Source organism: Rhagoletis zephyria, unplaced genomic scaffold, assembly GCF_001687245.7.
Source record: "Rhagoletis zephyria isolate East Lansing unplaced genomic scaffold, Rhagoletis_zephyria_1.1 Rzeph_scaffold_00806, whole genome shotgun sequence".
Classification (NCBI taxonomy): Eukaryota; Metazoa; Arthropoda; class Insecta; order Diptera; family Tephritidae; genus Rhagoletis; species Rhagoletis zephyria.
The window spans coordinates 110,605-124,363 of record NW_016157890.1 but is presented as its reverse complement, the minus strand read 5'-3'; the positions used below and the strand labels follow the sequence as shown (position 1 = coordinate 124,363).

Sequence of the window (13,759 nt, the reverse complement as noted above, 5' to 3'; positions counted from 1 at the left end):
ACGCTCGCCGTATATCTGCTTTTTAAATTTCAGTACTAAAGACAACGAAATAAATAGTTGCGCTTAGAGAGGCAATCAGTGAGCAACTCGAAGAAAACAGTTAGCCAACAACAACGTGTATTAAATGCCACTCCATTGAAAATACGTGTATTCGAAATATTCCACTCGCCACATTGAGTGCCAGAGCGCAAGCGCCAAAGCTTGTTTAAAGCGCCAAGCCAATACGCTCTGCAAATTTACGGTATAAAATATAAATTTTTCAAAGAAAGTAAGTCATTTATGTATTTGAGCTCACGCGTTGAAAACAAAAGTGCTGAACTAACGGTCGTTAACAGATAAAGTATTAACGGTTTAATGGGCTGCAACAAACGAAGCCATCATTGTGAACTCAAGTGCAACTAAAGCAATAAGCAAAAGTGAGAATTTGTGAATTTTCGCAGTGAAAAATTGTTGCAAATAACTTCAAAAGAAGCAAGTTTAACTAAAAAAAAAGAAGTAAACAATTGTAGAACGTGCTTTTTAAAAACAAAGTGTACGTGTTCCGGTTCTTTTAAGACACTTCTTTGCTGCAGGGAACGGAAAAGGCCAATACTTTGGTTTGCGTTTGTTTGGATACTCACTCGCCTTTGTTAGCGCTAAACAGTTGGAATAAATCACAAATAACAATGCAGTAAGTGTGAATTATTTATTCAGTTAACAAACTTGTAGGCTAGCAGGCAATAAAAAATGAAAAAACAAAAACAAATGAATAAAGCAACGCCAGAACAAATACTCATAAACAATGGCTCCTTTGTAATTTGTCTGCTGCAGGAGCACATAGCCAAGAGTCTCTACAATGCTCACAGTGTCAAAACCGCTGCGGCTGCTGTTGGCTTACATAGTGGCAACATTTTACAATTGCGCGATTACGTCTGCGGTTGCGACTTTGATTGTGTCTGAGGTTGTTGCAAAGTCAATTGTTGCCGTTGATTTTGTGAATCATGACAGACCCAAGAGCATTTTTACTAATTTTCGGTTATTGTCTGCACTTCATGGCTGCTGTTGTGCCCTCCCTGTTGATGTTGCAACATACATGCATACATACATATACGTTGCAGCAGTTGATACACTACGCTTGCTTAAGTTAGTGTTGGTGGTAGTGTTGATGCTTGTCTATGACCTGAACTGCCCGCCCACATAGTCAGCTATCTAAGCAGACTCTAAAATATCTGCTGCTTATCTGTCAATCTCTCAGTCGGTTAGGCATCAGCCTACATTGGTTATAAGTTGTGTTTTGTCTAATTTTGCACTTATTTGAAGGTATTTAATAAATATTTTTTGTTAGTGCCTGTAATTAGCTGACTCAAAATGACTGAATAGATGGCGTCGCTCTTGGATGATGAATTCTGAAAACCAATGTACTTTGTATTTTTATTTGCAAATTAAACTATTAAAAAACTGGTTTCAATTATTGCAAAGTGCTAAGGCCCCAAGTTAATATAAAAAGTGCAATTTTAAGTTTAGCGTCTTAAAAAGCGGAATACTTTGAATATGTGTTATTGAATTCCTGCCAAATTTTTCAACGTTCCGCACTTTTTCTTGTTAAAAAAAAAGATGTGAAAGACATTTTATTTCAAAAGAAAATCGTAAAATGTAATGCATTATTTTTTTTTAGTGTTTGCTTAGAGAAATTTTTTTATATTAAATATTATGTATTATTACGGTTTTTTAAGTAAAGTTTTAATTATTTGTAAAATGTTTTTTCATATATTACCCAAATAGCATTTAGTCGTAGTATAATATTCGTGAAAAGTAACAATTCATTCATAGAAGATAAAGTATATAAGCAAATCTACAAAAACAGGTACACTTTCAAAAGAAAAAGTTTAATTTTTTAATTTGTGGGCACACCTATGTTTTATATATATGATTCTATTCGTAATCTCTTGTAATTATTTGGTCGGTATTTTGCTCTCCCAAAAGAATTTAGTTGTTATGTCTCTAGGGTCAACCTGAAATAGAAAACAAAAGAATAAGCTGGGTTCAAATTACGCTATGCAAGTTGTGAATTTTGAGCAGAGATTTTTAAAGTTGAACTCACTTAATTGGGACGTTGTAAATTCAGTGGCATCCCCCGTTTTACCAGATTGGCTCCAGTTTTCGAGATAACGGTACTTGGAAATTTGATTATATATAACTCCCTCAGTTTTGAACATAACGGTTTTTAATATTACCCTAATTGTTTATTAAAATTATCGAAATAAGTTCACTTTAACATATAGCTCCAATACAACTGATTACTCTGGTATGTGTTTTTGCACTATAACTCTAACTTTATATCTGTATAATAAATTGTACGCGTGCATATGTTAAAGTGAACATATACTACATTTTTACCTGCTTAATTGGAAAAGTTCTCTGAACAATCAATTGTATGGGATCGACGAATCTGGGTTTTTACACACTTCTAGAGAAAATTTGTTTGAAGCATTTTACTGGTATATGTAACGTTGTAAGGACTAGTAGGTACAAAAGGATTTAGATCATTTCGACATATTTTCAAAATATGCCTTCAATTAAGATGTTTTTGGAATAAAAATTGCGCTCAAGATAGCAGAATATTTTATCTTTACAAGTTGGTTTATTGTGAAAGCACACCTCTTCCTAAGGTATCAAATTGTTCTTAATTGTTTGTAGAATACAACACGTAAATACTTAAAAAGTTTTTAAAATGAAATGCTTCAAAAACTATACGCGATAAATCGCAAATTTTGAAAATTGTGAAAAGTAGAGTTACACACTTTGAGTTACTTGTCAATTAGTTATTTTTTAGGGGACACTTTCGTTACCTACTAAAAATTAAGTGTACACATAAGTACTAATTGCCCATAAAATTTCAAACCAGTATATGGTGTGCTTCGAAAGTGATGACATAATTAATTTTTCACCTCTTAAAAATTACACAAAAGATTGACTTGTTTTTAATATATATATTTTTTTTAATGAAAACATCTATCAAATTTTTATTGAGGCTTCAAGTATACGTCTATGAATTATATCCGAAATCAACTAGCTTGATATAGTTTACAGCAATGAAAATAAAGCTAAATAATACAAAGGTTACCTGTTTTTAGATTTGCCCATATATGTGCATACATACATACGACATCTTACCCAGTTTTGACTTTTTTCTTTCGCTTGTTTAATTTTTATTAATGCTTTATTAAAGTCTAGTTAATTATATGTATAGTACCTAACACCATATGAATCGACATTTCAAGCTTTGTAGAAAAATTGTTGTCAAACAACAAACTTTATATTCATAATTTTTTGAGAAATTCCCATTAAATTTTAGTAATAAGGTGCAAGTTTCAATAGGCAGGAACTCGCGTTGATTTTTTTGTTTTTTTTTTTTCGTTTTTTTCGACGGTGTTATTGTTTTCTTTCAAACTTAACAAATTGTCGGACATAACTAGTAACTTTTCAAACTAGAATATTGTTGCTGTGCACCTTTTTCGAATTTTTCTCATTTTTGTACAAAGTGAGAAATTCACCAATTTTATTGTGGCTTATTAACATTTTATTTTAATATTGTTATTGAGCTTTGTACCACGATTAGGTTTATTAGGAAAAATGTAAAAAGCGGTAGAAGTTTTAGCTGCCAGGAATGCCGTTATTTTATTGGAAAACTGTTTCAAAAAATACTTTACTGCCAAAAATGCTGTTATTTCTAAATCGATATACTGCGAAACGGTAGTTTTTGGCAGTAATGTGCAGTTTTTTGTCCGAAAAAAGATATAAGCGTTAGATATGATCTTTAAAATAAGAAATAAAATAAAAATATTATTTAACCGTTAAAATCATACTTCTATTTTTCCAATCAAATTTAACCGTTATCTTATGATTTCTAGTGTTTCGATCAAGAATTATTGGTATTTTTTGATTTTTTTTTTTTTTTTGTAAATTTTTTATCTTTACTTTTACTTTTTATTTTTTGATCATATTGCAGAGAATAACGATTAAATTTTACAGAAAAAAATAAAACAAAATATTACGATTTTGCGATTATCTATTTTCGGTCAATGCTTTTGGTTATTATTAATATTTAGTTGAAAAGCGAAACGTTTTATAATAGAAATTAATACATTACAAAAGTGTATTATATTAAAATTCGTTGTTTTCGATAAGGTGCACCAAAAAATTTCCACAGATTACATCGCTCGTTTGCTAAAAGAACATGCTGGCTCAGAAAAGCAAACATACGAGAAAAACGACTTTAAAATTTTTAGTTAGGTTTTCGCCTTGAATAAAATTAAATACATACTAGCTAAAAAATTTAACAAACATAATGATACAAATTAATCTATAGAACAGAGCTGTCATATAACCTTATTTTGGTGCTTTACTATTATATAATAGTTAATATCAATGATAATTATCAATTCTACCATCAAACGTTCTACCAAAAAACCAAGGATACATATATGTATATATGTACATATGGACTTACTTATCTTCCAGCCAAATTTGGTGTTTATCTATTGCAATATAAATCACTTAAAAATATAAAATTTATACTGAAAACGAATTTGCATTAATTTAAGAAACATTTTTTATCTAAAAACTCTGTATACTTAGTAATTCAGATAAATGCTATGATTTTCAAATTTAATATTGCCTGCAATTCGTTTCCCTTTCATTAAACGCACACAGCTTTAATCTATTCAATAACAAAGATTAAAGAAAAATCTATTAAACTTTACTCAATGAACGCTTGCATTAACCATAACAATACGAGTACATAAATAAATACATATGTATGTATGTATGTATGTATTTGCATTTGGGTTAGGTACCTGATTGTTGCGTTATTTATATTGGCTAGCAACCAAAATTTGCTGCACCCGGCAATCGTAAGCAATTATCTTGAAAAAAAAAATAAATAGTACAATAAGTATTTACATATGTACAAGTATGTTTTGATAAATTTATGTATGTCTGCAATATTTTTTATAATAAACGACCTTCAGTTCGATGCCAAAATTGCGTGCAAAATTGGTTGGTCATAACGATGTTTTTGGTTTTTTTTTGCATTGGAAAATAGGTCAAAAATGTTTACACGTCTACTGACAATGCACATATTGCACAAAAGGTGATGGAAAATTTGTAAGGCATGGAGGAAAAAAATTTATTTATTGTGGAGTGAGCCCATAGAGCTATAGATTGTATTTAATAAAAATAATAGTATTTGGCGCTAGCCCATTTGCTTATGCTTGGCCGAACTTCTCCTCCGATTTGTGGTGTGGACCATGGCTTTGTCAAATAGCAAATGGTTATATTGTGAAGTCATTTTCATGGCAGAAATACACACGGAGATTTGCCATTGCCTGCAAAGGAGCGATCGCTATTAAAAAAAAAAAAACGGTTTTTTGTTGAAATTGCTCTGCCGCCTTTTTCACAAAAATTCAATATTTTTAAGTTCTAAGAATTTATTAGTAGGGCGGCATAAAGCTGAAAGCTAACAAGAATTTGTCCGAATATCATATCTCAAGATAGACAATTGGCAATTGACAAGACCGAAAAATCAGGCTAGGCGAACTCAGAAAGTATTATAAAACCTTTGGAAACTGTTGGCATATTTTCTAGAAATTTCCGGGAATGTGTGTTGTTAACCTTATTTCATAATTCTTTATTTTCGAAAAAAAAAAATTGAGCACATGTGACGTTTCAGCAAAATCGATGTACGTTCATTATTTTTTCCACCTACCTCCCTATAGTCGAAACACTGTGCAGCGCCCGCCACTCGGCAGGCAATTTCAAACCTCCGAGTGTATTTCTGCCATGAAAAAGCTTCTCGTAAAATCAATTTGCCATTCAGAAGCGGCGTAAAACTGTAGGTCCCCAATTTGTGTAACAACCAAAGACCGTAAACGTTACAAAATTTATTTTAAAAAATATTTTGTACTGATTATTTACTGAGTTTCATTTAATGTTCAAAAAATAATTCTAATCTTTTTAGTTTTATTTTTTGATTGAAAAAATAATCAATATTTTTTAACTTTATTTCGATTTCAAGATTACCCTACTTCAGAATTTGATTAAAAAACGCCATATTTCAGAATTGTATTGAAAAACACCCTATCTCCGAATTTGGTTGAAGAATGCACTATCTCAGAACTCGATTCAAAAACGCTCTATCTTAAATGAACATACATTGAAAAGTGGTGAGATAGGGCATTTTGGTACCGAATTACGAAAGAGGGCGTTTTTAACCAAATTCTGAAATAGGGCGTTGTTGAAAAATTTTCTAAGAATGGGGGTTTTCGAACTGGCTACCGAGATAGGTCCATCTTCCACTCAGCCATCGATTTGTGCTCGGAAAATAAGTGTTTTTTTTTTTTAGATTTAAGTTTTCGTTTGTAATAAATATTAGTTTTTTTTTAGAAAATATAATTTAATTTTTATTTATTTTTTATTTTTGCTTAGAAAGCAAAAATAGCTGGTGGTGTATATCTTAAGGAGCGGCAGTGAGCTAAATAATAGGCACATATTAACATTAAGGACTAATACTCAGACCAATACTAAACTTAAGACAAAAATAAAGACGACGGCAAAGCCGAAGACGAACAAGATGTTGAATACGATACAAATAGGCAATAGAACATGCAAGGCAATCACGAATACGCAAACGAACACGAGGACGAAGGTTAAGACTTTTATGAAGACGGCGAGTAAGCTGTCTCACGTTTTTAGTATCAAAACAAGTCAGACGAAAAATATTTAGGAACATTTTTTTTTAACAATAATTTCCATAGGAAATAAGCCAAAATATTTTAGTATAAAAAAATAAAATAAAAAATTTAAACAATAAAATATAAATGTTTAAGGATGAAAAAATATGGGCATTTCAATTATGTCGAACGTGACCATTGTACACATTCAAACTGAAAAAAACCGTAATTTAACCCCCTTTTTTTGACAGTAGGCTTAACTTATTGCTCTTAAATAGCCCTATAATTATAGCTAAATTTGGTTTTGGCCAATTTTTCGTTTTCAAGATAATTACAAAAATTCAATTCATGGGACAAAAACAGATGTAGTCTTCGCGGCCACCAACTCAAACGCCGATTTCAGACAAACCAGAGGCAATATTTCAATGTGACTAGTTTTAGAATGTTGTGCATTGATGTCTCTTAAAAATGGTTTTGATTTTACCAAAAAAAGGTTAATACTTTTTTTAAATTTAATTTTAATCACTGTCGCATGGCAACTTTTCCCCATCGTCATATTTTTGGTAAGATTGCTTTTAAACGAAATTTTAAGGCAAATAACAGTCATTTTTTTGGAAATCTATGATTTATTATGTTTCAACTACATACTCCAAATTTAAACCGAATCGGACCAAAAATACGGGTTTTCAAAAATGTTTCTGTATATAAGCAGTATATATTGTAAAAAACAAACAAATTCGACCATAAATACGTTAGATATATGACTATAATTTTTTTGCGGTAGACCTTCCGATGGAAACGCCCATATACATATAATACAAAAAAAAAAAANAAAAAAAAAAAAAAAAAAAAAAAAAAATCGCTGCCCGAGAACTCGAACCTTGGCCCTATCAAATGCCCCGCTAGTGCTTTCCCCACTCGGCCCTTGAGACTGTTGGAGCACCTCGAGCAAAATGGCATAGATAAATATATGGTATCAGCTGACTGTCTCTGTTTGTTTTCACCACACACTTTTGGTGAACTTTTGTGACTTTCTCTTATTGAATACCCAAATCGTCTCAACTCACAAAATAAGTCATTAATTTGTAGTATCAAATTTGTTGGCTGGCGATGAGGCTGACTTATTGAATACCAGCATTAGATTAACCTTGGTTTGGCCGATGCTTTTACACCAAAACACGTTTCATAAAAATTAATAATTAACATGAATTACGTTTATTGCCCACTACTTTTGCAGTAAATTAAGCATCACATTCCTTTCTACAAATGCAATAAAAATGTTTTTTTTTTTAATTTTTTACTGAAAAGACATTATGAGAGTTGGCATGGTTTGAAGAATCACCGCATCGACCATGTTTTTTGCCAACACGCTCAAGTCAAAGATACTATATGTACATATGTACATACGACTGCACACCACCACCACCAGACATCAGTGGCTAATGCATAGTTACATCATTCACATCATTACATATTTTTACTCGTCCATATGCGCACTGTAGTTTATGAGCGCCATGTTTACGATTAAATAACTATCTACCAGACGGCAAACATAAAATAGAGCAATAAATTTAAAACTGACCGACCACAGCCCAATACACACAGCTAGCGGCATGACAACTGTTACACATCAGCGTAGTAGTAGTAATTAACGCCATTGCGCCGCGTTTGAAGCCAACGTCAACATCGATAACATTGCACACACTCTGTAATGTTCAAAGAAAGTGTTGTCCCATCTAAACATATACTTATACCTACCTACGTGCATACATGCATACCTTTATTGACAGCGTATGTATGTTTTGCACTCATTTTGTAATTAATTACAAAATTAGGCTATAGCGCATTTTGCAATGTTACATTATTTCATGGAGTATGGTATGCGGTATGGGTATAGCAGCATCAACAGAAATTTAATACGAAGGCACATAAATACATACATATGTATGTATGGATGTAACAAATATTATACAACAACAATGCAAAGCAAAAGTTGACGGCATTAACAAAAACCAATTGGCCAAATTGTAACGTAGTTGAAGGCAATTGGTGGCAATTGTGGCGACCAAGTCACGCCTGAGATGCCTGCAGTGTTGATATGTGTATTATGAATACCTAAACACATACATATGTATGTATGTATGTATGTACATAGTTAAATTGCAGGAGCATAAGCATCCATGGGCATGCGCAGGCTTGACAGTTAGTTTCCAATTGAAAGTGATCACCTGCGTTCACGCAACAATTGTGCTCGATTTCGTTACGTTTGGGCTATAAAATGGCGTTTGTAATCCTGTGTTGTTGGTGCACGTAAAAATATTCGTACGTAAATATATATTCTGTATATATTTACATACATATATGGGCATGTATTTATGTATGTGCATACATATTTATGTATGTATAATGGTAATGTTTGCAACACAACTGTCATACCTATAAATGTAAGAAATATACTTTATGTTAAGTGCCGCACGTATTGGATTGCAATTCACACAAAAAAAATACATACTTAGTAGTATATGTTAGTGTATATTTGCTTATGTATTTGTTAAAATTGCGCAGTTATTTTGCAGACGTGCGTAACACGCCAGCACCGCCACCGCCACCGCCTATTCAACTTTTCCATCGACCGATCATATCACATTTAGGAATGTAGCCTAAACGTTAAAGCGTTGTCGCAGCCCCTTTAAGTGGTTTCAGCGCACTGATCTATGCTCAATTACGAGAGTCTGTTGCCATTCACCACTTGTCAGGCATATACCCAATTAGCACTTGGAAGAATTTTCAGCGATTTATAAAATACTCACTTTTTTTGCGAGCTGGATTGGAAGGGAATTAGAGAATAGGACCTAGACCACGATCCAGAAAATAAAGGTCGCGTCATTCGCGGACCGCTAACCCTCTCTTCGTCGATTTGACAGCATCCACCCAGTCGCTGACGTCATAAAATACTTTTGTTTACATTCACTGTTGCCAACTTGATGCTTTTCGCACCAAATTTAGTGGGTATTCAAAACGTGAAAATTTTTGAGTTTCGCGCTAGGTGCGTTTTTGGTGCTTTTGTTTTTAGTTTGAAGACACCAAATTAGAAAATCTCAAAAAAAAATTAAGCAAAATTTGTAGCAATCGTAAGTGTGGTAAGCAATTTTACAAAAATTTAAACAAAATCATGGCACAATGACAATCATAAGTGACAAAGAAATATGTGGCAGCACCTTCAATCATGCCAGAAGAAATCGACCGTTGTGCAAGAAACATTGATTTTTGAATCGGCATCCTTACAATAAAATTATGTATTCATATAAAGTCCATAAAATACATCAATACAAATTTGGTGCTTTTTCAAAGTCAAAACTTGGCAACACTGCCTTTTGGTCGATGCTTCCTCTTTTTCTTGTCGAGTTCGTCTTGCTCTCTCATTCTGGTATTTTTTGACGTCACGGCCAGTTGCTCTCAGCTCGATTGGCGCAATCTTGTATTCTATCATTCTTGGACCTAGACCCTATAAAAAAAAAAAACTAAATTTCCGAAATAGACAAGAAAAGGCGCTAAAAATATCAAAATAAGCTAAGAAAAGAGTACTCAAAATAACGTGATTAACTGCCGATAAACGTGCCGTTAGAGTCATAGCTGTAGGGAAAATCTCAAGTTTTGAAATTATCCAAAAAAACACCGAAACATGTAAACTTAACTTTGAATCGTAGATTAGAATCTGTATTCAGTTTCTCTAGATTAGATCATTTTCCCCGAAATTTTAATTTTTATGAAAAAATTCTAAATTTGAACACGAAAAAAATAATAGTTTTTAAGTAAATTTTTTCATTTGTTGCATGAATAAAAAAGTTTTGAAAGGTCTAACGAAAATGCGTAATGTTTCTTTTTGTTGAAATATGAGTAGAAAAGAATGTTACTCATGCGCCATGTACATTAGAGTGGTCCAAGTTTTGTATGGGAAAATATGTCTTGGTAGAGAACAAAGTACCCCCTAGTTTTATTCCTGTTTGTGTTTGTAATATCTATACCAACTTTCAATTTTCTACTGTAACCAATACAAGGTGCTCAATGACATTGATATGCTTTTGAAACTAACAAAAATATTAAGACGGGTTCACCGTTCGTGTCCGGACCACTTTTTATTTGCTTTCAAAAAAAAAAAGCTTCAATAAGCTTTCATTTTTGCCGGAGAGGGTGCTGAAATATGGTTCACCGTTCAGTTCGGCACAGTTGATTTTGTTCTGAAGCAAACAGCTGATGATATTGTTGCCTACATACGATTTTGAGGGCAAATAATACATGCGATTCGCTGCAAACGCATACAAAGCAGAACGCGGCAACCCGAATCATAAAGTCGTTCGGAAAGGGTATGAAAATCAATTTGATTCGAACAAAGAGTGTTCAGCACATTTTTGTCGCGCTCTTAGTGAGACAGAGTGGGAAGGGAACGCGTAAAATTACTAACAAAAAGTGTCCGGACACGAACGGTGAATCCGCCTTTAATGTTATTTTTAAGCAACTTTTGCCATGCCAACTGAAGCTTGTAATACTTTTTCAGCAAATTTAGCAAACAAATTAACGATAATCTTAAATTTGTATATAAGAATTGAAGTCGGTTTTTTTTTTTTGCTTAAAAATTACTTGCATGTAGTCATTAGGAACGTAAAGTTTGATGCCAGCACCTCTTTCGGCAAAAGAAAATATTTTGGAAGGTGCCCCGAACTACATTTCTAAAAAAACAATTTTTTTAACACTCTAATGTACATGGCCATACAATGTAGTACCAAGAATGATAGAAGACAAGATGGCGCCAATCTAGCTAAGAGCAAGCGAGCCATGATGCAATAATACAAGGTGTTATCAGTTGGCAACTTCTCGCTCTAATTCCGCCATATTGACTGCCTTACGTGAAACAGTGTTACTTCTTTACCTATTCTTTGCCCATTAATATAGTTGAATGTTTTTATTTTTTTCTCAGTATACACACTTTGTTTTCTTAAAAAGGTATTTTATCTTATTTTATTTCATTTCATAACGAATATACTATAAAAAAAGCAAATTTTGATTAGGAGATAATGTGAAATTTTATATTTTTCCCCATATGGGGATTCATTTCTTCCCGTTTTTCTTCTCATTCTACTGACACTGCCTTAGTCAAATCGAGCTGTCACAACTGATACCACCTTGTATTTGGTGTCTTCAAACTAAAAAGCACCAAGCACCAAACTCAGGAAATTTCGCGTTTTGAATACCCACTAAATATGGTGCGAAAAGCACGAAGTTGGCAACAGTGAATGTAAACAAAAGTATTGTGTGACGTCAGCGAATGGGTGTTTGTCATTTTTGCGTTCCTACAGTATAATTTATTATAAGAAAAATTTGTACCTTGATTGAGAATTTTCTTCGTTTGAGTTGAACATTGAACTACTGGAGTTTTCGCGGAGCATTATCATTAGATTACCGCTAAGAAAAGTCTTTGTAAGCTGATACAAGTTGTGCCCAATTAGGTACAAGTGTAAAACACTTACAATTCTCAAATTAAAAATACACTTGTGACATCGAAAGTGATATTTTTTGACCGATTTTGGCTATTTTTCTTCTGTTTATTTAATGTTAATATTAACCAGCACCACATATATCCACATTTCAAACTTCGGACAAAAAAGAACATAAATTCAACATACTTTAACAATTGCACCCAAAAATTTTAAACTAACATGTAGTTCATAAATAAAGACTTTTCAAAAACATCACTTAGCATATTAAATGACTTTAATTTAATTTAATTTTTAAAAAGGCGGCAACCCTTTCAAATTCCCGAAATAATCTAAATGTTCAAACAAAAGATTTCTTATTATTTTTTCATTTGGCACCCATATTTCAGTACATAAATTTGAAGAGTTCTTAGCTCTACTATTACAGCTATTGGATTCGTTTATCATTGAAAATGCTGGCTGGGATATTCCATTTATACCAGCTATACTCTTCATCCGCCTGCTGCTGCCTCAAGCAGTGATTGCGCCTGCACGCATTTATGGCAGCTAAAATATCAATTCAACATAATATTGTGACTGACTTTCGTGCAACACATGCGTGGCAAAAATAAAACTAGTTGCAAAAAAATTAACGTTTATAAAATAAACAAAAGGCGAGCAATTAAAAAAAAAAAACGAAAGAGTTGCGCTGCTGCTGGGGCTGCTTAAGGCAAAAGCAATAAATTCAAATGTAATTTGCCCTCTTTTGAACAATGTTTTCAACTTTTGGTTTTGTTGTTTTTTCTTGTTACTTAAATACAGGTTAATACATATAAACTCTACAGCTTCACAGCTTTTCCCTATCGCCTACTTTTCGAAAGGTGTTTCCAAGTTATTTCATTTGATTTGTTTCTTTTTGTTTTTTTTTTTGCGTTAATGGTTGCAATTAACAGCACTTGGTGCGAATTCCATGCCTCATTTGGCCAAAATGCGATTGCCCTAATTTTGTTGCTTTTGCCGTCAAAATTGTTTTTAATATGTTTTTCCGTGTGAATCTTTCGTTTTTTATTTATTTATGGCATGGCTTTTCCGCCGATTTGCGCCTTTACTTTGTGGTGCTTACATATTATTTATTTGTACAAATGTACGTACATACATACAAATTGTAGTACATACATTTATTAAGCGTTTGTGTGGCTGCTTATTTTCATTGCTTCAAAACGCATTGGCTTTATATTATTTATGTTGCCGCGGCGGTTATTGCCAACTTTGGTGTACACCACTTTTCGATGTCCCACAATTTTTTAGTACAACTTTTAACAACAAAAAATTCTTGAAACTTTGTTTAAACGTTTACAATAAAGTTGAAATGACTACAACGATGACGTTTTAAGTTTCAAAAAGAAGCACTCAATACGAAGGAACTGTATTATAAAAACAAGTTAAGAAGTTTTGGCGATACGGCTTCTCGTATACCCGGCGCAAGCATTCATAAAATGCATCTTTATTTTAAATTTTTTGGTGATTGCCGTTATTTAGGAAAGCAGCATGGTTATTGTCCGATTTACCTAAAATTCA

At 32.8% G+C, this 13,759-nt stretch overlaps 1 protein-coding gene across 1 annotated transcript in view; it reads left to right on the top strand.

The window, feature by feature from the left end:
• The first annotated feature begins 283 nt into the window (after positions 1 to 283).
• Positions 284 to 13,759, top strand: part of LOC108361635 (bromodomain-containing protein DDB_G0280777) — a 38,775-nt gene continuing 25,299 nt past the window's right edge. The window contains exon 1 of the mRNA XM_017614293.1: positions 284 to 670. Coding sequence (XP_017469782.1) covers positions 666 to 670 — 5 coding nt within the window. The 5' untranslated portion in view covers positions 284 to 665. The remainder of the gene's footprint in view (positions 671 to 13,759) is intronic.